We start from the raw sequence: 26933 nt of genomic DNA, 5'->3' as shown, positions 1-26933 counted from the left end.
TGCATGTCTAGAAATAGCATGGCATTTGGCCATAATCAACTGACCAAATTCACAACTAATATCGGTCACTTGTACATGTATATAACTATAATGTCACGTGTAAATGGCATATATGAATGAATGGACGGCTTGGATAAAACACATGCATCAATGTGGTGTCCACATGTATAGTGAATTTCAAAATTTACTGAAAATCCAACATGAGACCAGATGTAATTTCATCCCACGTAAGTCAAATCCTTCCCATCTTCTCCTGAAATAATCCTACTTAAGACCATGTACCACATAGACTTATTGGCTCAACACACTCACCAGAACAAGAACACACGTGACATGTCCCTACCGAATAGATATCAATCTTAAAACCTATCTTTCAGATCATAATAATGTACACGTGGAATGAATTTGGACGATTAGAGAAATTCCTTTTCAAATTCTCTTACCATTAGTTTATTTTACACACGTGTGGTTTACTTGATAATCATGCTAACTTAATTTTCTACACATCGTTGTGGAAAACCACTCATATACTCAGTCAGAAGTGTCAGAGTTTTTCTGGTAGAATACTGTTCTAACAAGCAGGGCTATATGGTTCTGTATGAATCATTAGGACAATTGTAGGTACCCCCTTCTTGTTTACAACAACAACTCCCTCTGGTTTCTGGAATCGATCTCCTCCGTTAGCGACTAGGGAGAGATTATGCCTTTTTTATTTTTATTTTTTCTACTCTTTTAAGGGTAAAATTCTCAAGGTGTCCCTTCAGCATAGGGTGGACAATGGGCCTGACTAAGCAGGTCCAAACCACACTAAACCATAGGGACAGATACCAACCATATGATTGATTGTGTGGTGGTCAAAACCACACCAGACAATAGGGACAGATGCCAACCATAGGATTGCTTGTGTGTGTGAGACCCAACATGAAGTGTACATTCCATCCACCCCATTGACCGGTCCATTATGGAGGCATCCTTCAAGAATCATCCTGATCCAAAACTGAGTGGGCCACATGTGTGTGATTAAAGGTTTTGTGAGTGATTTTACAATTTTTCCTCCATGTTGTGGCTCACTAGAGTCATTGATCTTGAATTGTTTTTATATGTACGGTGAAGTTGAGGAGCTGCGACTAATGTACGAATTGGATCTCATACAGACAACACATTGGGCACCACAGTTTGGGTCTTGGTCGAGGCATTCCCACAGGTCTTTTGAATAAATTTGAGAAGGCCTCCATAGGCTCTTTTTTTTTTTTTTTTAAATTATTTTTTTAAATTTTAAATCCAAGTATTTTAACCTATACATCCTTTTGGTCCCTTTGCTTTGCTAATCATCTCATATTTATAAAAAGCCCCTGAAAAGTCAATTGTCCACTGCCCTATTACTTGCCGATTCAGATGTATCATTTAGTTGAGGCGTCGTTTATAGCTCATGATCATCTCAAAGGAAGAAAAAAAAAGGGGAAAAAGAAGATATTTTCGTTCCTAGAGGGCTTGCTAGTACCACATGTTGCATACACCACAAGCAGCGTACACGCACAATATGTGCTATCTTGGATCAGTACATGCGAATCATATCGATGGATAAGGTACTCCCTTCTTAAGGATGACCATATGCAAACCCCACCTCATAAGTAATCAGCCCCAAACTCCCATCTGATGGCTAATATGCCATATTCAGGGACGCAAAATCCCATTGACAGGAACAATTATCTCACGCCACTATTCATGCACAAAACAATATAAAACTAAATAGACAAGGCAACAACATAACAAATGCTAACACTAACACATTACTATAGAGCTTAGGAAAACATTACACGCATACTTGGATAATAAACACAAACATATTCCATCTTAACATCCTAAAATACAATTTCTTTTGATATGACACTTATGGCATCGGTGAAAAGGGCTTCTGAAATATGCTTGTAAATCAGTTTCCTTATTTGTTCATTTATTTAGAGAAGGCAACAAGTTTGCTAATTCCTTAGCTAATAGGGGAGCTGGCTCATCAAATGCAATCAGAGCCTATAACGAGATACTATCTCTCAAGCGTAGAGGTTTGGGTTCGATAATCTGGGTGTGGGAATGACAATGAGCGGTATGGTCTTTTTCAAAACGATTCCAAACTTCTCTGTGAAATCAAGCTTTGTCCCCTCGGGCAATTGCCAATCGAACGAGTGCAACATCTCTGCTAGAACAAACATTAACATCCTCTCCGCCATGGTAATCCCTACGCAGACCCTCCTACCTGACCCAAATGGGATGTAACGAAAATCATTTCCATGCCAATCGAACCTGCTTGAAGTGGAGAAGAACCTCTCAGGCCGAAACTCCAAAGGGTTGTCCCAAACCTCAGGGTCCCTTTGTATCGCCCATGCATTCACCATAACTCTGGCTCCCATGGGGACCATATAACCACCCACGATGCACGGTTGGCTTGGGGTTCGGGGAACCAAGAACGGAAGTGGTGGGTACAAACGCAACGTCTCCTTAATGACCGCACGCATGTAATGCAGTTTCGGCCAATGGGATTCTTCGACTGTGTCATTCATTCCCACCACTTCATCTAATTCCTCTTGAACTTTCCTCATTATTTCTGGATTTTCTATCAACTTGGTCATGGCCCACTCTACCGTCGTTGATGTTGTCTCTGTTGCCCCTGCCACAAGGTCCTGTTGATGCAATTCACAGTGTAAGTAATGTAGCTATCAAATAGACCGTTAAAAAGATTAAATGGTCACTTCCAGGCACTACAGCTGTGGTATAATGCCATCACCTCATCAATTTCCTCGGATTGATATTCATGCATCAACCTGAGTAATGGTACCGTTGAGCTGTTGAGCCATAGTTAGCGCACTGATCAATGCATGCCGTATGGCATCTTAAAAAGTATTTATATATGGACATATTCCAAACAATTAGAATTTGTAGTTGTGATATGAATGGTGTAAAAAAAAAAAAAAAAAAAAGGCTTATTGGTCCACAATCAATAAACAAGTGTTCATATTGGGAAATATGGGCCTCTAAAAACAGCAAATGATTTGAAAACTCCACTATCTTGGTTGCCGATTATATACACAGGGTTAAAGGTTGGTTCACCCACATTTTATCAATCAACCAATCCAGCGGAGAGGCAAACAGGGACCTTCATCTCCTGGCAGTTTCAGAAATAGATCCCACAGTTTCAATAGTGAAATGGAAGAGGCCCATGGAAGGATGGTCTAAGCTAAATGTCGACGGTTCATCCCACGGGAATCCGGGGCTATCCGGTAGTGACGGAGTTTGTAGAAATGATAGAGGAAATCTCATCTTTGTGTTCACCAGAGGCTACGGAGTCGGTTCTAATTTCCAAGCGGAGGCCAAAGTGGTGGTGGACAGCCTTAGCATATGCTTGGCTCAAGGCTATGTTAGGGTGGTGGTGGAGAGTTATTCAGCGGCAGTGGTGGACCTATTCTCGAAGTCAGACCAAGTCCCATGGAAGGCCTTTTATTGGAAATGGCGCTACAATGACATCAAGAATGTAGCCATTATCTCGATCGTCCATACCCCTAGAGAAGCCAACAGAGTAGCAGATAGCTTAGCCCGCCTTGGGAGCGCTCACCAGCAAAACAGGGTCCTTACTAACCCTTCTCTTCTCCCCTCCCTCACCAGAGGAGACCTATGTTGGGATTTGGTCTGTGGAATCACACAGATTTGGATCCATGATAGCAATCCAAGAGCACCAAGCAAACACAAGAGAACACAAAGATTTAACGTGGAAAACCTTTTCGGAACAAAAAACTATGGCACAAAGAAACAAAAATCTACCATGAAAGCATAAATTACAAAGAGAGAGGACTTACTCAATTTGAACAACCTCGAATCTCACCTTTGCTACACTCTTTGAAACCCTAAAACTTCTTCTAGAAATCCTTAGAATATCTTTAGAAAGCCTTAGCATACCTTAGAATGGCCTTAGGGACTCCTATTTATAGTTTACGAAACTCCACTTACGCACCTCTCTGAAACCGCCTCAAATTTACGCAGTCCACGCAGAATCCGCGCACAACTGTGTAACCTTTGACTGGTCGAGCCTAGGCTTCGACTAGTCAAAGACCTTGGAAAATTCAGAAACATTGTCGTTGGACATCGAGTCGAACTTGCTTCGACTAGTCAAAATTTTTCTAGAACTTTTCAGATTTAAGGCATCTTTTTTAACAACAATCTCCACAATGTCTTAAATCTTCAAATGTATAGCTTTTTGACCTCTTCTCTTATCTCTGCATCAAATCATAGCTTCTCGTGCACACTCCGTCCTCCTTTTACGTCATCGCCAAGACCAAAGAAGTTGCACAGAACTTGAACTTTTTTAGAGGAATGACCTTGGTGATCATGTCTTCCGGATTCACGCTAGCGTGAATCTTCTCCAGAGTTACGCCTCATTCCTTAAGCACCTATAAAATTAAGTGGTGACGAACAACAATGTGTTTAGTATGTAAGTGATAAATAAAATTTTTAGCCAAATTGATAGCGCTCCTGCTATCACAATTAATTGGCACGACTTCTTACTGATGCCCCAACTAATTTATCATGCCTCTCAATCAAACACCTTCCTTAAATGCTTCCGCCGTTGCCATATACTCGGCTTCGATTGTGGAAAGAACCATCACAGACTGAAGCTTTAACATCCAACTAATTGCTCCACCCGCTAGTACAAACGAGTAACCTAAAGTCGACTTTATGGAATCCACACTGCCTGCGTAATCTGAATCTATGTACCCTTTCAACTTTGCTCATGTCTTCTCAAAAGTTAAGGCATAGTCTTCTGTACTATGTCACCACCACCCAATATTGCTTGCCGAGCTATTTGCTCACAACACTGATAGCCTGTGAAACAACCAGTCTAATACAAGCCATGGCATGCACTGCCAACTGCATTTGAATAAGGCCCATGAGACAAATCCTGCTTTTCCTCATCTGTTTTTGAGACATGACCTGTGAAAAACTTGAAGTGAGCCTCGTAGAGAACCCTCATCGGCTTTGCTTGGTCCATCACATCCTTGATCAATAGCTACATAAGGTATTCTACCTGTGATTACCAAAACCTGTTCCTCTTCCAATTTCTATGAATATCAATGCCGAGAACCTTCTTTGCAACCCCTTGATCCTTTATCATGAATGTCTCACTTAACTGAGTCTTTAGTATATTGATTTTAGACAAGTCATGATTGGTAATCTACATGTCATCAACATACAATTCCTGACTCACTATGAAGGAATCAAATTTTATACCGCTGCCTAGGCGACAGGTCGTTTCACGACCTTTTGCAAATTCTTTTTCTTAGCCCTTTTAACTTCGAACCGCTCTGGTTGCTTCATGTAGAACAATTCTTTCAATTTTTCATATAGAAGTGTTATCTCCACATCCATCTGTTCCCGCTCAAGATCACATTAGGCAACCAGCACCAATATGGATCTAATAGCCACCTGCTATACCATTGTCGCGAATATCTTTGAGAAGTCGATCCCTTCTCTCTAAGTATAACGCTTCGCTACCAGCCTCGCTCTGTATCTATGTTGTATCCTCTTGAAGATTTACCTGCATCTAGCCACTTTTCAGCCCACTGGAAGCTCCATCAGCTCCCATGTGTCGGTCAGGTACAACGAGTCCATCACATCACCCATAAACACCTTCCACCTCTCAGCACCAGGCTCACCTAGATCCATCTGAATAGTAGACGGATCCCCCTCATCTGTAACGAGAGCATATGCGATATAGGAGTCGTCCATGTACCTCGTCGATATCCTGTGATTATGCCGTGTGATTCGTCTCATAGGTGGTTACTCCACCTGCTCTGTATCTCTGTCCGCGCGTCACATCCTTCATGCCCTGCCTATTCATGTGGCCATGCCCAGCATGCCACACACGTGCAGAGGTAGAATCCGCTACAGCCACTGCAACTCCACCTTTTGAAGTGTTCTCGATCAACGTGTAAAGATTATTGAGTCGTTGTGCTTTTATGATTACTCGTGCCTCCTTAGATACTTTAAGAGCATCATCAATACCTGTGAACTTGCAGCTCATTGTCTTAAGTACACCAAGAGAAATCAGATTCTTCTTCAAATCAGGAACGTGCTTGACATCAGTCAAGGTACACTCCACCCTATCAAACATCTTGATGTACACCGTAGCAATAGCTACAACATTACAGGCAATGTCATTACCCATAAACACCTGTCTGCCATCTCACTCTCTGTAACTGGAGAAACAACTCTGATGAGGAGTCATGTGAAAGGACGCCCCTGTGTCTAGAATCCACTCGCCCCTATAATTATCGTATGAGCGTCTAATCGTAGACACAGACAAGACATCACCATCACATCCACTTGATCCATCTGACGTGGCAGCATTGTCATCCCTGTATGAAATCTTAGATTCTTCTCTCTTAGATTTAGAATTTGTACAATCTTTCTTTATGTGTCCTTCCATCCTACAGTTCCAGCACTTTATCTTACTTTTGCCCTTGCCCTTGGATTTGGATCTAGAACTTGAAGATCCTGTACCTTTTTTAGAATTCTTGCCCCTCGCAAACAGTGTATCAGCAGATGTCCCCATGTCGCCGTTTACTTTTCTCATAGCATTCCCTTGAAGGGCTGAGATAACGATGTCGATACTTAAGGCTTTATTCATGGTGCATATTGTGTCCTTGAATGACTCATATGATGCTGGAAGAGAATTCAATAACATGCATGCTTGTTCCTTATCTTTCATCACTTCCTTCATATCTAGCAATTTACAAATCAATTTATTAAATTTGTTGATGTGAGCCTCCAAATCTACACCCTCTCTCATCTTGAAGTTATACTACTGACGCTTCAAGAGTAGGCGATTTTCAGAGGATTTTTTCGCATAGATATCCTCTAACGTCGCCCATAACTTAGTCGCATTTTTCTCCTTTACAACATTGTAGAGAACCTCATCCGTCAGATATAAACAGATCGAGGATAAGGCCTTCTTATCAAGGGTATCCCAATCATTATCATTTATAGTAGACTTTCGCTCCTCAAGAGCACTATCTTCGCCTTACTTAATTAAGGAACTGATCATCTTGATCTTCTCAATATCATACCTAGTGCTTACCATTATTATTGCTTATCTCTCAGATTCAGATTTGTGCCCCAACGATTTCTTTGATACCACTTGTTGGGATTTGGTCTACGGAATCACACAGATTTGGATCTAGGATAATAATCCAAGAGCATCAAGCAAACACAAGAGAACACAAAGATTTAACGTGGAAAACCCTTTTGAGAAAAAACTATGACACAAAGTAACAAAAATCTACTATGAAAACATAAATTACAAAGAGAGAAGACTTACCCGATTCGAACAACCTCAAATCTCACCCTTGCTACACCTTTTGAAATCCTAGAAACCCTTAAAATTCCTTTAAAAAGCCTTAGCATACCTTAGAATGGACCTACGAACTCCTATTTATAGTTTAGGAAACTCCACTTATGCACCTCTCTGAAACCGCCTCAAATTTACACAGTCCACACACAATCTACATAACCTTTGACTAGTCGAGCCTGTCCCTCGACTAGTCGAAGACCTCGAAAAATTCAGAAACATTGTCGCTGGACTTTGAGTCAAACTTGCTTCGACTAGTCGAACTTTTTCCATAACTTTTCAGATTTAAGACTTCCTTTTTAACAACAACTTAGTCCTAGACAGAACATGCCTAGGAGCTGTTAGGATCAGCCTAAACTAGAGTACCCTTTCTTAGTCTTATCTTATGGGGGTCATGATAGGCTGCTCTTTTCCCTTATTGCCGAGGGCAGCCCGAATTGATATTATGTAATGATGTTGTACAATTTCCTCATCTAATATACACATTTTGAAAAAAAAAAAAGTGTTCATTAGACATATTTAGTCCTTTTTTAATTGGCCACCCAAAGTATGGCCAGTGATTTAAACGGTCAGATTTTGTTATGCAGGGGTAAAATCATAAGAAAATTAAGAGCTTAAGAAAGAGTGTGATCTTGCAATTTTCCAAAGGAATCAACTAAATTTGGAAGAGGATTTATGTGATACTTCGGCACGGTGTAATTCCATTCAAATGGTATCAGAAGGGAGAGGAGAACGGTGCACTGGATCATTGGACGCAGTCGTGTGAGCCGTAAAATGTGTCTGGATGATCTTTGTAAGCATTGCTGCCATGTAGGATGCACCAATCAGCACAAAAAAATAAAGAGGTTTTCAATGGGTCATGGAAAATTTATTTCCAAGTCATGAATCGAATTTTTTAAAACCAGCTGTAACAGCTGCTTCATTTTTTATTTTTCTCCTTAAAGACTTCAATAAGATAGGGCTACCTGATTAATGGTTCACATCTACCTAAATGATGAATAATTTGATCGAGCATACCAATAGACCTCACTACAACCATGATCATATAAAAAAATAATATAAGGAATTTAAATGGATTAGAAAACACCCCTATTCTAAATCTATTAAATATTGATTGGCTCCCAAACCTACACACGACTTTGGCAAGCAGCTTCTCCCATCCCCTAGCATATAATGGTGCATGGTGTGAAAATTTTGGTTTATCTAATTTAGTAATTTCTCTCGTGGCTTCTCAAATAGGTATGTAATTACAATTTGGTTATTCTGATTCCCATATTTGATGCCCGGTTCATTCTCTTACTTCGTGATTTAGATTATATTTAGTATTAGAGCAAGATATACATCACTCATGGAGAATTAATGTAGATTGCCAATTCTGATAATGGACCTTCGGGGTTAGGTTTGAACTATCCATTCATGGATTTTAATAGTCGGGCTTGGGTCATCAATTCCTAAATATCAATGGTCGAATCTTGGAGCCCAAACCTTGGGCCTAATGATGCCATGAGCATTTGGACCCATTATTGTTTTTTTTTAGCTATTTTTCAGGCCATCATGCCATTTGACCATTCTAGGATGTGGGGCCCACCCTATCTTAACCATGGTCGAGTGTCACATCCTCTTGAACAATTTGACTAGTGTGTAAGACCCCTGATGTAAGGGAGGACGTGCAGAGGTCGAGCACCGTCTTCCTCAGAGGGATAACTGTTTCGAATCCACTGAGCTTCTCCGAACTCCTCGGAGAGATACCTCAAATCCATGAGGAGAGATAGAAAATAGAAAATAATTCTAATAAAATTCGTAATAGTTTGATTGATGATGAAAAACGAGCTTACAACTTCTTAAATAATAACATAAACCTTAGGAAGAAGTTTTAGAATAATACTATAACTAAAATTCCTATAAATCATGATTTACTACAAATAGTAAACTTTCATGGCCATGAAATTATTCGTGACCCAGATGAAGAGTCCTAAGTGTCCTATTTTACTCAACCATGCTATTTTCCTAATTATTTTAACCACTTATCATGTTAGACGCAACTCCTAAAGCCCAACGGATGAAGAGTTATAATCAAACTAAAACTTACTATAAATAGTAAAAATAAAAATAAAATAGAAATTCTACTGTTGATCTGATGGAATATTGCAAATTAGGTGTGTGCAACCAAGTGTAACACATTGGGTGGCTAAAGTAGCTCGTCCTACCCCAAAATCATATATGGAAAGTTAGATAACTCATTCCAGTTTGCGAGATACGTCCGTTTTAAGTTCTGACAATCCGAATCACCTCTGTTTCCATTCAGGTCTTTTCTAGTCCATCTTGGCTATGAAATTATCCGTGAGCCGCTCTACATCAGTCCCCTCCACTTCAAAAGAACTCATCATTGAGTTCTCATCATGCTTCGGTTCATGATACTCAGCTGATTTTATCGATGGAGAGCTTTCATTCTTTTCAATAGATAACTAATCCATGGATTACTACCTACAGGATTTTGGTCCATTCCATAGTTAGTTGTCATCGCCCGAGGGGAGTCCTTGCTCTGATACCACTGACACAAAGAGGGACATTGTTGCTGTCAAAATCTGGACTACCCTCCACTCGAAGCTCCAAACTCCTACTGAGCCCTGGGCTTGCAAAGAAACGATGAGCAAAGGAGACCCTGGCTCAAATAGGGGATCCTCCGATGCCTAAGTCATTTCAAGAGAATTTGGGCCTAAGTTGAGTTGTAGAGGGAGATTGCGAGATATTGCGTACCTATCTCCTCCCCCAAACATGCTACTTATACCCCCTAGCCTAGAATGGGCATGTTCGCATAAATCAGTGCATCTTGGGGCATTCACCACATCTCATGAACAATTCGGCCACCCAGTTGTTCGATGGTCGTGAGGACGTGGACAGTTGAGTAACTGTTGCCTCTCATGAAGTAGTGAGACACCTCATGGTCCCCCTTATTAGTGGATTCTGATCTGAATCCTGAGCCGACCACCTCGACCTCGGATCACTCCAAGCTCCGAGTTAATCGTCCAGGTCTAGGATCTCCCTCGGCTCTGAACCGACCGCCTCGACCTTGGATCACTCCAAGCTCGGGCTCGGATTGAAGGCGCAAAGAATGTCGGGTTGGAAGTGATGCCTCTGCCTATTTATTTGACTCTGAGCTTAGTCTTGCACTTAGAGTCGGCTCTGAATAACCTCAGGCCTCGGAGTTCAGGTGTCTCTAATCTTCTCATAATAGAAGCCCCCTACTCTCCGAGTTCAGGCACTGACTCAGAGAGTATATATGTGTGAAAGATCAGTAGCCTCCAGCGTCGAGCCTTTAACACGTGCGGCCACAATCATGACTCCCATATTCAAGAAGATGCGTACTTGGGGTTTACTGTCCGCGGGTTCACCTCAGGTGGACGCGTGGCGACGGTTAGGATTTTGAATCATCAGGGTAATCATGAGGAGCCGCCACGTAAGTCAAGAAGGACAGCTAAGTGATGCTTTCATTGCTCAGAGCTCGTCGCCCAATGCCAGGGGCATGCGACTCGGTAATGCTTCAGTCAGTGGCTCTTTGCCATGTGTCTTCTAAAGTTGGCTTGTGACGGTTCGGTTGCAGTCACCACGTCTCGCTATAAATGCGAGAATCACTCATGGGTTATATAAACCTTAGCGCTCGGAGACGCCCTCACTTTTATTTTCTAAGTTCTCGTTGCTGTGAGCTGCTTGAGGAAGTGATTTCCGGCGAGTTTGACCTGTGGGAGAGGCGATTCTGATCGATCACCAGTTTCCGGTAGAGGCGATTTTCGGTGACCATTTCGGACAGCTTCCGGTGAGTCCCCCCCTCACTTTCGACTTATTCTTATTTCCTCTATTTTCTCGAGTGTCAAACAACTCGGAGGTGGTCCGAGATGACTATGCTTTTGAAGATGATTTCGGGCTAGAGAGCTCGGATTATAGGCGGGAGGCCTCCGAGGGCCCTCTTGATGCAGTACCCCTCTACCCTCCACCTAGGAGGAGTAAAGAGGTAGGGACTCGAACGCGCCGCAAGGGCAAAAAAAAGGCCCCCTGAAAGCCAACGAGAAGGGCTACAGAGATGCCCGTATGTGGGCGAACCACGGAAATCATCCCAAGAGGCTCCGCGCTAGTCGAGTCCCAAATGGACTGGGTTCGATTAGAATTCTAGATTCCGGACTCCGTTCAGATATGAGCTCTTGAGCCTCTTGACACCCCTGGAGATCCTGCTAAAGGGGAAGTTGCGATTTTTCTCTGCTCATTACAATGTGGGCTCTGCCTCCCGATGCATCCCTTCATCCGCGCCCTGGTAGCTTACTTGGGACTGGCCCCAGGACAGTTTACTCCTAATGCTTGGAAGGCTTTAATATCCTTGTACATCATTTGGTGTCTAGCCAAGAACTTGGAGCTGACACCGGAAGAGTTGATGAGTCTGTACTTAATCAAGCACGATAGTTAGGAGCCGTAGTACTATTTTGTGACCTGCGGCAGCAAGGGCTCAGGACTAGTCCTGCAACTTTCATCCTCTAACAAGGATTGGAAGAACAAGTGGTTTTGGGAATGGGGTGAGTGGGAAGCGCCGGTGGAGGAGCTCAGGAATCTAAGGACTCAGGTCCCTACTCGATTCGCTGCTCCAGGTCAGACCCCAAACCATCTCTTTGCAACACTTCCATGCTTGCTGTAGTCTAATCAGTGTTCTAACTTCATTTTTGCAGACTTCCCGAGGGGCCAGCCTCTCCTCTCCTCGGATCAAAACAATCAAATCGCCAAGGCCAGGGCGCGTTCAGAGGATCTGCGCTTCTGGTCGGCTTGATTACAGCAGACAACCTTTACCGTTCCGGGCTCTGCAGGCTCAAGCCGCTCCCACCTCATTCAGTAAGTGCCTCTTGGCCTTTTTACTTTGCTGATGTTGGATATCTTGCAACTTGGACATTAAGTCACTGTCGCATACGCACGCATGGCCGAGACCTACGGATCTCAGAAGAGAAAAGCCCCCCATCTATAGAAGAAATGCTGAGATCCGAGCTGCGAACAAAGACGACGGGTCGAAAGAGGCAGGCGATTCCTCGCGGCGAAGACCCCTCAGCCCCGATTTCTAGTCCCACAGCTCCAGCTCCTGCTCTTGCAGCTTCAATTTATGTTGTTGTAGCTTTAATTTCTGTTATTGCAGCTTCAACACTTCCAACCAACACCGCGATGGGGGCCACGGCCGACAATGTCCCAACTCCGATTCTTCCTCCCGTCGTCGCCCCTCATGCCTCCGAGGTGCCTCCACCAGCCCCCGAGCCTTACATAGCCATCATGTCTTCCTCCGAAAGGTAGGATGCCATTCGGATAGCAAACGTGATGCTCTCTCCTCTTGAAGTCGAGGATGATCATAGGGCCGAGGCCCAAGCTCCAACGGGCAACGAGACTGGGGCAGGAGGAGCAGCGGGGTCTGCCTGGGTCGAAACCAGTGGAGAAAGACTTCTGTCAGGCTAAGTTCACTGGGCTACGAAGCATGCTCCAGAGGAGGAGATCGCCGCCCTCTTTAACAAGTTCGATGAGTCCTTTGTGAATGACATAGCCTCTGTCTTCTACAGGGTATTTTTACTAACATTTCTTGCCTTGATTTTTTCCTTATCGCGTTTATATGCTTATATTTTTATTTTGATTCAGTTCATCCCGAGGCTCCTGATGACTCGGGAGAGGTTGAGAGAGATCACGCAAAAGGACAAGGAGATAGTGGCTCTCAGGGGCGAAGTTGGGACTCTCCGAGACGTGGCTGCAGTCCTTCGAGTAGAGCAAGCGGAATTGCACAGGCTGATGGATGATGAAAAGGCGAGAGAGTTGCAGCTCTAGGGGGTCGTCAACGACCTTTAGACACGTTGCGCTACTACTGCAGCTGAACTGATGGGAGCCAAGCTCGCGTCGACTTGCTCGTGAAGGACAATGCCCGACTGGGGGACGCACTGCAGCGGGCTAAGGCTGAGGCAGCGAAAGAGCTGAGCCGAGCAGTAGTGAAGGCAAAGGAGGCTCAACGGGCTGAGGACGAGGCTTCGGCAATGGCCGCCGTGGTGGATCCATTCAAGTCCTCGGAGGAGAGGACCGCTGAGGCCAACAAGTTCTACAACTACGGCTTCGACACTTGCATCGACGTGGTCCCGGAGCTTTACCCGGATCTTAACCTTGAGTCCCTTACCTCCGAGGACGCAGGGGAGAGACCGACGAAGAACGTCTCCCTAGGCCCGACTCCTGGCCCTCAGCTCCCTCCAACTAACTAGCTTTTAATACCCCCTTTCTCTTTTAACTCTTTAAACGATATTTTTTTATGGATAATTTTGTGGATAATCTCTTTAACCCTCTGGAGAGAGCATGGTATAACATGATCAATTTGTTGAATGATGATTGTTAGATGTTAAGCTGTTGATTGACAAGCCGACTCCTTAGCAGGTTGGCTCATTCCAAGGCTGTCTTCCCATACCTAGGAGACCCCTTGACTATTTCGTTGAATCTTGTAATGTTAAAATTGTAAGGACCGACCCCTTGAGGAGTCACCCCCCCCCCCCCCCCCCCCCCAACGAATGGCGAGCGGCAATAATTTTTGTAGATCCGTTGGTCGTACGATGAGCCGACCCCTTTATCAAGGGATTGGGTCATGCATGGGATTTTCCCCTACATATGAGGGGATCCCTTGGTGAATTTTCGTGGGTTAACATACTAACCCCTTCTTTAAGGGATCAGTCCGTTGAGTCAGCCCCCGCTTATGAGAGGTAACTTTTTTTGTTTGTCGACAAGTCATACAAGTAGATAATGTAGAAATAGAGATTTTATTGAAAACCTTAAGAGGCTAGCTGCTCCGAGTTGTACAATTATTGGGGGCCTTTAGCGGCCAGTACATCAAGAGTAGTAGATTTTTAGGTGCTCAACGTTCCAGGGGTGCTAAGTGGTAGGAGCCTGGCTTGGTCGATCTGACCACGTGATAGGGCCCCTCCCAGTTGGGTCCGAGTACCCCAGCCCCCAGCTCTGCAGTATTTTGAAAAACTCGGAGGAGGACCAAGTCACTTGGTCGGAATCGCCTAGTCTTAACCTTAGAGTTGTAGAATCATTCTACCTGCTGATGCTAAGGAGCAACTCGGAGCCTGGAGACATCTCTGGCTTCCTCGAGTAGATCCAGATTGGCTGCAATCCGCTCGGCGTTCTGGTCTTCCTGATAATTCCTGACCCAAGCTGTAGGGAGACCAATCTCGACTGACACAATTGCCTCCGAACCATAAGATAGCGAGAATGGAGTTTCCCCAGTAAATGACTGAGTTGTAGTCCTGTAGGCCCAGAGGATGAATGAGAGCTTATCGGCCCAGTTACTTTTCACTTTCTCCAACTTTGTTTTGAGATGGTGCTTGATAACTTTGTTCACTGCATCCACTTGTCCATTAGATTGCGGGTGCTGAGGCGAAGAATACGTGTTTGAAATGTCAAGCCCTCGACACATGCCTCGAAACTTATCGTTGTCGAACTGTTTGCCGTTATCGGAAATGATGGTGCGCGGGATTCCGAACCGGTAGATGATGTTCTTCCAAACAAAGTCAACCATCTTCTACTCCGTGATTTTTGCGACAGGCTCGGCCTCAACCCACTTGGTAAAGTAGTCGACTACAGCAATAGCGAACTTGACCTATCCTTTTCTAGTAAGCAGAGGTCCGATGATGTCGATTTCCCATTGGGCGAACGGCCACGACTTGCTCATGGGGGTCATCTCTTTTGCAGGTTGCCCCAACATGATCGCATATCGCTGACACTTATCGCACCTCTGGACATAGTTCTTCGAGTCCTCCCTGATTGTCGGCCAAAAATATCCTTGACGGAGTATCTTTAGAGCCAAAGACCGACCACTGGAGTGGTTTCTGCAGATGCCTTCATGAATCTCCTGAATCACATAATCTTCTTCATCGGGTGGAGACACCCGAGGTAGGGATGTGAATGCCCCTTCTTGTATAAGACCCCGTCCAAGACTATGTATCATGTGGCTCTGATCCTCAGACATCTTACCTTAAGCCTTTCTGAAGGGTGAGGATGTGAGGTAAATGTAAATCAGATCTATCCAGCTCGATGTGACTTCCACCGAGTTGATCGTTTCCTGATCCGTTTGGTCAATGCTCCAATGTTTTATGAACTCCACGGGGATGACCCGAGGAATCTTTCCCTCTGTGGTTGAGGCTAGCCTTGCAAGGGCATCAGCCTAGGCATTCTCTGTTCTCGGTATTTGATTGATTGTACAGCTCCAAAACTTTTCTATCAACTTTTTGGGCTCAGCCAGATAAGCCACCATCCTGTTCTTCTTGGCCTCATATTCAGTGGAGATGTGGTTCACCACTAGCTGAGAGTCGCATCGCACCTCGAGGGACTGGTCCCCCAGACTGGTCGCCAGTCGGAGTCCAGCCAACAGGGCCTCATACTCCGCTTCATTATTAGAGGCTTTGAAGTTGAGTCTAATTACATACTGGATAGGTGTAGAGTCGGGCGTAACTAGAACAATCCCTGCCCCGGCATGCTTGCGTTGGACGAATCGTCCACGAAGAAGATCCACCTCGGTTCTGACTCTGTACCTTGATTAGTCGAAGGAGCGGGCGAAGGAGCTGCTTCTACTTCGACGCTCGTCCCCTCTTCACTTAAAGTAGTGAACTCTACAATGAAATCGGCCACGGCTTAGCCTTTAATCATTGTCTTTAGTCGGAACTGGATATCAAACTCCCCGAGTTCGATCGCTCACTTAGTTAGTCGACTTGACACCTCGGGGTTCTGGAGGACTTGCCTGAGGGGAGAGTCGGTCAAGACAACGATGGAATGGGCTTGGAAGTACGGGTGTAATCTCCGAGCCGAGATAATCAGGCACAGTGCCAACTTCTCTAGAGTTGGGTACCTCGTCTCAACAGGCACCATTGCTTTGCTCACATAGTATACAGGGTGCTGCTTGCCCCCCACTTCTCTGATTAGCGCGGAGCTAACAGCTGAGGCCAAGACTATCGAATATAAGAACAAAGGCTCGCCCTCTTCAGGCTTGGACAGTAGGGGTGAACCTAGATACTGCTTCAACTAATGGAAGGCTTGCTCACATTCTGACGTCCACTCGGCCTTCCTATGACCCTCTAGTTATTGAAAGAAGGGCAGACACTTGTCAATGGCTCTAGATATGAATCGTTCGAGCGCTGGTACTCGTCCAGTGAGATATTGTATCTCTTTTATCATCCGAGACGAACTCATATCGAGGAGCGCCTTGATCTTGTCGGGGTTTACTTCAATGCCCCGTTGACTGACCTGAAACCCAAGAAATTTGCCGGAGCTGACTCCGAAAGCACACTTCGTGGGATTCAGCTTCATACGATATTCTCGGAGGATGGAGAAGGTCACTCCGAGATCTGCTAGGTGATCGAATGCCCTGATGCTTTTGACAAGTATGTCGTCAACGTAAACTTTCATGGTGCATCCTATCTGCTTGGCGAACATCTAGTTCACCAGTCTCTGATATGTGGCCCCAGCATTCTTCAGGCCGAATGTTGAGGGTCAAATATTGCATATCAGACCCAGTTATTGCTTGAATTTATGAACATGGTACCGTTTAATAGCCTATTTTAATCATGTTTGTGTGGCAAGGTGTAATTGCGAGCTTGGACTGGATCAGGATGCTAAAAGCACGGATTTAATATTCAGAATGCACCAAGGTAAGGGACGAACTCTAGGGGACCAAGATCGACGGAATTACACACCAGGGATCCGAGAAAATAAAGCCGTTCACGTTAAAGAGGCCCAAAACTGGCGCAAAATGCAAGATCATAGGGTTCTCATCATCCGATTGGCTCGAAACTTTATGCATGGCTCGAGGACCAAAAACTAACCGTACACGTCAAATTTCAGCCATTGGATCCCTTTGGAAGTGGCCCAACGGACAAATCAGCCCATAAATTAGTGATTTGGGGCCCGCCTGGTATCTGAAAATGCTTCAATCTTGGGCTCAACTCATTAAATGAGCTGACAAAACAAATGGATGAATCGGATCTTGCATATACATTACAGTGGGCCCCGTATGTACAGCATGTGTACATAAAGTGCACACGTACCCCGTGCACTGAATCGACTAACGCGAGTCAGCAGGCGCTGACCCGCGTCTTCTTCCCAAAACGGTCATTTTGGCGCTGCGGACGGACGGACGACGCTCGATTTACGGACGTTAGTGGGCCCCACAAAGCGTACATACGGCTAATCTAAACCGTCCATCTTGTAGAGGGCCATGAATGCTTCAAACCTGTGCTGAATTTTTGGACCCATGCAAGCACACGTGCGCGATACAGAGGCCATAAGTGGACTACCCTGGAACGTTCAAATTGATTTTTGAATGATTTCTTCTCTGATTCTAAGTCAATGGACATGAAAAACCATCCGTTTCTGACCAAAATTTCGAGGGCAATCTAATGGACGGGGTGGATTTCCTCGAAAACACCTCTGTGGAGCCCACCGATCACGTCAGCGTCGGACGTGCGAAAGGCTACGCGCCCACCATCTTTGATCATATGGCAGATCTAAACCGTCCATCGTGTAGGCCAGCCAAAATACTTTCAAGAGACGTTGATTTTACAGAAATAATGCAAGGAACGCGAGAGTTATGAAGCCCCGAACTTGGCTGCGAAAAGGCTTTCGCTGCGCGTGCGATAGCTTCCCAAATCCAATTTTCACTACTCCAGCAGCTATAAAAAGAGTTCCAAACGTGGAGAAGAGGGTGTGCTTGAACAGGAGACGTCAGATAGAGAAAGAGAGGCGGAGAGAGAAGTGTTTGGAATTTTTATATATTTTTTCTTTATTTTTCTTCTTTTTCCTATGAATTATGTTGAGATTTAGTCTGATTATGTTAGGCTAAACCTCTTAGATAGGGCTAAGAGATGAAGCTTGTGGCGTGATGGGACTGATTCTATGCCTTTGATTTATGCCAGACTGACTGATGTTGATTCTAGTTCAATTAAAAGGAATACTTTCAGTTTTATTTAATGGTTTGTTGTGACTGAAATTACAATAGATCTGCGATGGCTTTGAGTATTTCTTCCTCCTTTTGATGTTTATGACGTCAGGAAGCCCTGTTGTTCACCATTGTCTCATGGGCATGGTTGGATGACGGTATCCTTCCTAACTTTCATACATTGTTGATTGGTTGATAATTAGTTTAATTCTATTATTTGTTTTGTCTCCTGGGCATGGTTTGATGATGGAATCCATTCTAATTCATATACCTTTCATCTTATGAAGACTAGATCAAGTAAGTTCAGTTTGATTTCCATGATTCTTGATGCAAGCATAAGATCTCCCTGATCTTTACAAGTGGATCCTCTGAATCCCTAGTTTCCTTCCTCTGAATTCCTTAAGTTTTCGATAATTATTCCACAATTATTCCTTAAATTCTTTTTGATTTAGATTACATCTTAGTCCAGTTCTAGTTCTACTTAGTTTCAGATAACGTACAGGTATCAGTCCCTTGGGATTCGACCTCGGTCTTACCGAGTTTATTACTACATCACAACCCTATGCTTGGGGAGTGAACACCGAACGACATAACCTGGTAACAGTAGAGTCCCTGGTCGGTGATGAAGGTAGTCTTCTGCCTGTCTGGGGGGCGCATCGGAATCTGGTTGTACCCAGAATAAGCATCCAGGAAGGAGAGCAATTCATGCCCAGTTGTACTGTCTACCAGTTGGTCGATCCGAGGCAAGGGAAAACTATCCTTGGGACAGGCCATGTTCAGGTCCAAGTAGTCCACACAGACCTGCCACTTCCCGTTTGCTTTCTTGACGAGAACCACATTTGCGATCCAGTCTGGATAGTGCACTTCCTCGATGAAGCCAACACTGAGGAGTTTAGAGACCTCGTCGGCTATGGCTGCATCTCGCTCAGTGTCGAACACTCTCTTATTCTGTTTTACTGGCCTGTGATCTAGGTCCACATTCAACCTATGGACCATGACATCGGGAGAGATTCCTAACATGTCCTCATGTGACCATGCGAAGATGTCTCTATGCTTCTACAGAAAGGCCAACATCTGAGACCGTTGCTCGGAATTCAATGACATGCCGAGCTGAATGGTTTTGCTTGGATATACTTCATCAAGCAGCAAGGCCTCCAAGCCTTCCACGGATGAATCTTCTGTAGGGCCCCTAGGATCGAGGACATTAATGGTGAGGGCCTGCTTCACTGACCCTTTCCTCATTGCTATCGCATAGTATTTCTGAGCTTCGCGCTGATTGCCTCGGAGATATCTGATCCCACTCTCTGTGAGGAACTTCATCATTAGATGTTATGTGGACACGACCGCCCTTATTGCGTTGAGGGAGGGTCTGCCCAAGATGACGTTGTGCACTGATGGCACGTTAACACTAAGATAGTCCACCAAAAGGGTGACTTGATGTCGTCCTTCTCCCACGATCATAGGGAGGGAGATAGCTCCCTCAGAGATCACCCTTTCTTTGGCAATGCCGTATAGAGGAGTCTTCACAAGTCTAAGGCGTGACCTTGAAATCCCCATTCTTTTGAAGGCCTCCCAGTAGATAATATCAGCCGAGCTCCCGATGTCGACCAGGATTCGGTAAACCTTGTGGTTGGCTATGGTCATTGCCACCACTAGGGCATCGTCATGCGGATGTTGGATTCCGCGAGCATCGTCTTCCGTGAAGGTCAGGCTGCAGGAATTGACTTGGAGCTCTTTCTTCGGCATCTCAGTCATGTGGACATAATGCTCTGGATCGGACTTCCGAGAATGGGCTTTACAAGCCTTATCTGAGTCTCCTCCACCAGACGAACCGTTGAAGATGGTACGGATTTCGACCGGTTCTTCGGTGGCTTTACTCGGCTGCTCTTCTCTCTGAGCTGATTTCTCCTCCTTAGTGTATCGACGCAGATGACCCTTACAGATGAGGGTCTCTATCTCGTCCTTAAGATCCATGCAGTCACTCGTGTTGTGACTGTGGTCACGATGAAACCGGCAGTATTTGTGCTTGTCTCGGCACTCCGCGTCAGCTTTCATGTAAATGGGCTAATTCAAGAGTTTTTGACCCTTGATGTCCACCAATATCTGTTCTGTAGATGTGTTGAGGGGAGTGTAAGAATGGGAATTGCCCTCAGGTTTCATGCTCGGGCGACGATCACGAGGACCATAGTCATCCAATTTCTTGTTGGATGATTGGGGCTCTTCATTCCTCAGCCTTTTCCCTTTAGTTGATGGCTCCACTACTTGGATATTTTTGTGAGAGTTGGAGAACTCCTCATCATTAGTGTATTTCTGAGCTCTGGTGACGCGCTCGGCCAACGTCTTCAGTGGGTTCTTCCCAATTGAGAAGGTAAACTTTCCCTCTTTCAGTCCGCTGAACATGGCAGGGAGTGTTATTTTGTCATCATAATCTTTCACCTGTAACACCTCTTCGTTAAAGCGGGCGATGAAGTCCTTTAATGACTCTTTAGGCCCCTGTTTGATGGTGAACAAATGAGTAGTCGGCTTCCGACTCTTCTTACCACTTATGAACTGGGTAAGGAACAATCTGCTAAGCTTCGCGAAGGGGCCGACCGAATTGGGCTTGAGTTGCCTATACTAACTTTGAGCTCATCCAGTAAGGGTGATCGAAAAGCTCTGGCACATCATCGCATCTGTGGCCGTCTGGATTTGCATCCACGAGCGATAGGCCTCTACGTGGTTGAACGGGTCCCCAGACCTGGAGTATTAGATGGCGGGAGGTATCCGGAACCTCTGCGGCATTACCTTACTCATGATTGCGGGAGTGAAGGGAAGTTCAGTCTCTTTCATTATCGGCTGAACAACGGCAAGGATAAATGAAGGCTGCTGATTCTGCTGTAGCGTTTGAATCCGATTGCTGAGTTCCGCGAACCGTGCCCCCCACGGATCCCCATTTTCGGCTACCGTCTCCCACGGAGCCTCTACCTCAGGGATCCTCCCCCCCTCCTGCTCGGGATGGAGATCTGTCGGTGCCAGGGTTGAGGTGACTGAGGCATTCGTCGGAGCCCGAGTCGTTGGGTTTCGAGCCGGAACTCGGTTTTTGGTTGGAGGGGGGTTCTGGACTGAAGCTGGAACTCGGGTGGATTGATGCTGTGATCCTTCAAGTCTCACACTCCGTGGTGCGGACTCAACTTCCACTACTGATCCCACTGTTTCCCGGATGGGGTGTGACTGCTGCTCCTGTCGTTGCTTCATCTGATTAATTTCGTCGCGTAAGGCTTGGATCTCATTTTACATGGCTCAATACTTGCTCGCCCGATTATGAGAACTTTAAAATGGTCATGGGGCCGAAGTAATGAGGAAGACCGAGTCTGATCATTCGGCTCTAGCTCCACAGCTACGGACTTCTTCTTTCCTCTCGCCATTGCACTAGAAAATAGGAAACTAACTTTTCATACCAGTTTCCCACAGATGGCGCCAAAAATGTTGCCGTCAAAATCTTGACTACCCTCCACTCAGAGCTCCAAACTCCTATCGAGCCCTGGGTCTGCACAGAAATGATGAGCAAAGGAGACCCTGGCTCAAACAGGGGACTCTCCGATGCCTAAGTCAGGTCAAGGGAACCTGGGCATAAGTTGAGTTGTAGAGGGAGAGTGTGAGATATTGCGTACCTGTCTCTTCCCCCCAAAGATGCTACTTATACTTCCTAGCCTAGAATGGGCATGTCCGCATAAATCGGTGCATCTTGGGGCGTTCACCACGTCTCACGAACAATTCGGCCACCCAGTTGTTCGGTGGTCGTGAGGACGTGGGCATTCACCACTCATGAAGTAGTGAGACACCCCATGGTCCCCCTTATTAGTGGATTTTGATCTAAATCCCGAGCCGACCGCCTCGGCCTCGGATCACTCCAAGCTTCGAGTTAATCGTTCAGGTCTAGGACCTCCCTCGGCTCCAAACCGACCACCTCAACCTTGGATCACTCCAAGCTCAGGCCTCAAATCGAAGGTGCAAAGAATGTGGGGTTGGAAGTAATGCCTCAGCCTATTTATATGACTTCGAGCTTAGTCTTCTGTTCAGAGTCGGCTTTGAATAACCTCGGGCCTCGGAGTTCAAGTGTCTCTAATATTCCCATAATAGACATCATTAGTTCGCTCACTGTATTCCTCAAGGGATATCTACTCTAAATCCATGGAGCTCTTTGGATTCCTCCTTGAATTTCCTTGAATCCATGAGGGATAAAAGTTGAAATAATTTCTAATAAATCGATTCATGATAAAAACAAAAACAAACAAAAAAAAAAAACCAAAATTACAATCCTTTAAACAATGAGCGAACCTAGGACAATACTTATAACCAACCAAATTATTACGACTGCTTATATAGGAATCCTCATTGCATGGGAGCCAGCTAACGTGCCAATGGAATATTCGAGAGGCAGATACCCGTATCCCCGTTGAGATTTATTCGAGTTCGAGGCCCCCTATGATTCCTACAGCGAGTTTTAGCGTCAGAGAGATGCCATATTGAATCTGAATTTTAGATGGATTTTTGTGGTGAGCTTTCTATGCCCCACTTTAATCTACGGAGTATAAATTCTAGTGAGTTCACTTTTTCCTCGTATTGTCGTATCCGATGCTTGTGGATTTTGGAGGTAATTAGACAGAATCACCAAATTGCCCTTTACTATACAAATAATACAAGTGAAAAAAACACACCTAAAAACGTGACTTATTATAATTAGTAAACTTACTATCTATAGATGTTCTTCATTCTTAGATTTTATGATTTTCGGTCAAAAATAGTGTCCAATTTGACCTGGCCTAACCAGGTTATTCTCCTCATTTTCTAAGACATTTTCATGTTAGGCATGACTCTGACAACTTAAAAGAACAAAAGTTATATTCAAACTAAAAATTAATATTTATAGTAAAATAAAATAAAATGAATTTTTGACCGTCACGAACTGATGAAATTTCACAAATCCTGCTTGGGCTATTAATGTAACAGGTTGGTTGCATAAAATATATTCTCCTACCCTAAAATTATATATGACATAGAAAACACTCATCCCAAATTGTGAAATATATGACTGTTTTAAGGTTTGGACAGACCAAATCATGTCCCAAAAACAGATGACAAAACCGATGGACGGCGTGTCTAAAAAACTCATACAAGGTGGTGGCCAAGAGCGGTTTCCACTGAGATCTGCCTTTTGAAATATGACGTTTATGCTTGCATCATACGCTCTATCATGGCTCAATATCATTGCCAAAAAATCCGTGAGTTAACAATAATGCATACGTTAGACGGATATGGTAGGCTTCTACCTTTACCTGGCTTTGTGGCGGACCTGCACACACACACACACACATATATATATATATATAAGACAAATTTACAGACATGGATTTTCACGCGGGACTAGGGACAAAAGGAGCTGGCCGCCTGTAAGAGGAGATCAAATAATTTTTCTAACAGCTCAAAACCGGTTTTATCCAAAAGAAAACGACCCCGGATCTGCATCTTATCATCATCCAAAGCATATGACAAATGGTCAATCCCTAAAATAACACTTCGGTCACTTCCCTAAAATTTAGGAACATGTCACACATGATATGTGATGGACGATCATAAAAAATAGGCCAGATGATCCTAACTGTCCATTATCTCCCACTTAATGTTATCGCTCAGTCATCCAGTTAGAATTATGTGGCTTATGGCTACACCCCATCCAAGGTGGGGTCCAACAATTGAATGGTGTGGATTTTGGACATAAACTGTGATGGATGGTACACAGGAACTTAAACATTGCTTGCTTGTTTGGCATACAAATCAAATTAAACTCTTTAGATTAGGGTTCCTAATTATCAAAACCTTATCCTAACTAATTGCGTAGGTTACACGAATTTCATTCCAGTCTATCCCCGTTCCCCGTTTAGATGTATTATGAACTAGAACCTATCTATATTTTATTATTTAACTATCAGACAAGTTGATATTTATTGGACTGTTAAAAATGAAAATATCCAATGGTCCTATCATAATAAACTAGTTGGGGTTTTTAAATGATCTGATTTTCTGATTTTGGGAAGTGGCTTTATGCCGCCTGAGTATCATATAACTAAAAACCCACAATTTGGATGATGTAATTTGACTAACTTTTAATCCTCTCTTATGCAAAATTTAAGTGATTTCTAAACGCCTGCGTATCACCCATCACACTTTACCAGAGTATCAAAGCTTCTCTTGGGAGACGAGAGAAACTAAAGTAAAGATACATACCGCCAGTACGGCCTTTACATGATCAAGGGTTAGTGGCGTTTTCAGGTCTTCTGCATCCTTCAGCTGCAAAAGCAACTGCAAGAAATCCTTGCTCTTACCCTTCTCTTCCACTCCACTCAATCTGGTCTGTTGATCAATGACTGAGTCGAAGATCCGATCTAACCACTCTGAAAGCCTCTTCATCCGTCGGACAACGCCCTGTAGATCTAGCCATGCGACAACTGGGAAAAGATCCGATACATTGGGAATGCCTAACAGCTCTACGGCTTTCTGGATCACATGCTCAAACTCAGCCATCACGGCACGTCTACGGTCCCCATCGAGAGACCCACCCCACAGCATGCTTGTGACCACATTAAGAATTGTTTGAAAATTTGTATTGGAGATGTTGATAGGTGTGCCCATCTTAGCATACAAATCTCTCACCGTCTGTCGAACCTCCCGCCGTCGCAGCTCATAGTATGAATCAAGCACGGTGTTGCTCATCATCTCTTGTGCTGCCACCTTCCGTAGCATTCGCCATTCAGGTCCATAGGAGTTGAACCCAATGCCCGAACCCCCGTGCGAGATGGCTAGCGCGGCGGCAGTGGTGTCACGGTTGGCAAACGTGACGTCATGGTCTTTAAGCACTTCTTTGGCAAGGCCAGGTGAGCTGATTACAACGCAAAGCTTTCTGCCGAGTTGGACATTCATGATCGGGCCATAGGTCTGTGCCAGCTCGGTGAATGAGCGATGGATGTCGGGTTTGAGGAACGGGAGGTAGCCGACCAATGGCAAACCTCGTGGACCCGGTAGCAATGCGGGCCTCCTGGAATTGATCTTGGCCCACGCGTAGCATGCGATCACGAGCACTAGAGCGGAAATGGTGATTAATGCACCTGCAAATTCGTGCTTCGGGTCGATGCTCTTGCACCACCATGACCATGGGTGGAAGATGGTGCCTGAAATTTCAGTGGGCTGATGTGAGGACATCGTACTATCTGCTTTGTGTGCTTGCATTTGCGTTTGAGATATGTTGTCGATTTATTTCATTACTTTCTGATTTCGTAGGTAGGTGACAGAATTTATGTGGTTACCATGAAACGGCAGAAATGGATTGGGTACTCCCCCTGCCACCAACTCCGTGGCTGGTGGTTGGTGCTCTGTGAGCCCCACCATGGTGTATATATTCCATCCATTCCGTTCATCCATTTTTACATATCATTTCATGCTTGATCCGAAAAATGAGAAGGATATAAATCTCAGGTGGACCACACCATATGAAAACAATAGCGATTGGATATCCACCATTAAAATCATACTAAGCCCCACTATGCTGTTTATTGGACATCCAATCTGTTTATTAGGTCATACAGACCCAGATGAAGAGAAAAAAAAAAGATCATCTTGATCCAAAACTTTTATTGCCCCCAAAATGTTTTTAATGGTAGACCCTCATTCAACATTGTTTTCTTTGATGTGGTACAATTGAGTTTTTAATATAACTCATATTTGGAACCATATTGTAAAATGATCCGTAAAAATAGATGGACAGCATGGATGAAACACATACATCATTTTGGGCCCACATAGCACCGACCACCAGCCATTGGCTGGTGCCACGAGGAGTAGCCAATCCGTTTCCTGAAACGGCGGCTACAAAAATCGGAGCCGGCTTGGGTGTTACTCCAGTTATACCTTAGTGGGTGTTACCCTTCCCGTCAGGCCCACCTTCATGATGATGTGTTGTATATCTACACCCTCCATCCGTTTTTCCAGCCCATTTTAGGACGTTTTCCTAAAAAATAAGTGGATCGAAATTTCAGGTGGACCATACCACAGGAAACAGTGCTGATTGAACTCCTCACCATTAAAATTAACATAGGGAACATAGTAAGGTTTTCATAATGTTTATTTCAAATCCAACCCGTTGATAACCCAGGATGAATGTAAAATACAAATTTCAACTTTTATCTAGAACTTTTGTGGCCATAAAAAGTTTTTAATAGTCATTCACTACTTTTTCCAGTGGTGTGTTCCATTCGAGATTTGGATTTGTTTAAATTTTGAAATCACGAGCTAAAATGTGATGAATAAACATATGGACAGCATGGATATACATCAAATTCATTAAGTTGAGCACCACATGTTCAGGTAACACACACAAAGATATAATTACATGGGTACGTAACGCCTCATCCCCTCTCCCACAAAATTGAATCCACGTAGAGAGATTTATCTGAAAACGCGCTGGGTGCGGATTAGGTATACCCCCGACTGTTCGGAACTGGGGACGGGCGGAGGGACGCGGATTTC

At 44.5% G+C, this 26933-nt stretch overlaps 1 protein-coding gene across 1 annotated transcript; it reads right to left on the bottom strand.

Moving 5' to 3' along the window:
* Positions 1 to 1767: 1767 nt before the first annotated feature.
* On the bottom strand, positions 1768 to 25645 carry LOC131232881 (flavonoid 3'-monooxygenase CYP75B137-like). Its single transcript, XM_058229395.1, has 2 exons — positions 24639 to 25645; positions 1768 to 2675 (listed from the first exon to the last, which is right to left on the bottom strand). The coding sequence occupies exons 1-2, from the start codon at positions 25635 to 25637 to the stop codon at positions 2049 to 2051; spliced, it is 1626 nt and encodes a 541-aa protein (XP_058085378.1). The 5' UTR covers positions 25638 to 25645; the 3' UTR covers positions 1768 to 2048.
* Positions 25646 to 26933: the final 1288 nt, after the last annotated feature.

The sequence above is a fragment of the Magnolia sinica genome, chromosome 18 (assembly GCF_029962835.1).
Source record: "Magnolia sinica isolate HGM2019 chromosome 18, MsV1, whole genome shotgun sequence".
Taxonomy (NCBI): Eukaryota; Viridiplantae; Streptophyta; class Magnoliopsida; order Magnoliales; family Magnoliaceae; genus Magnolia; species Magnolia sinica.
The sequence above is the reverse complement of the archived record's forward strand: the minus strand, read 5'-3'. Positions and strand labels throughout refer to the sequence as shown.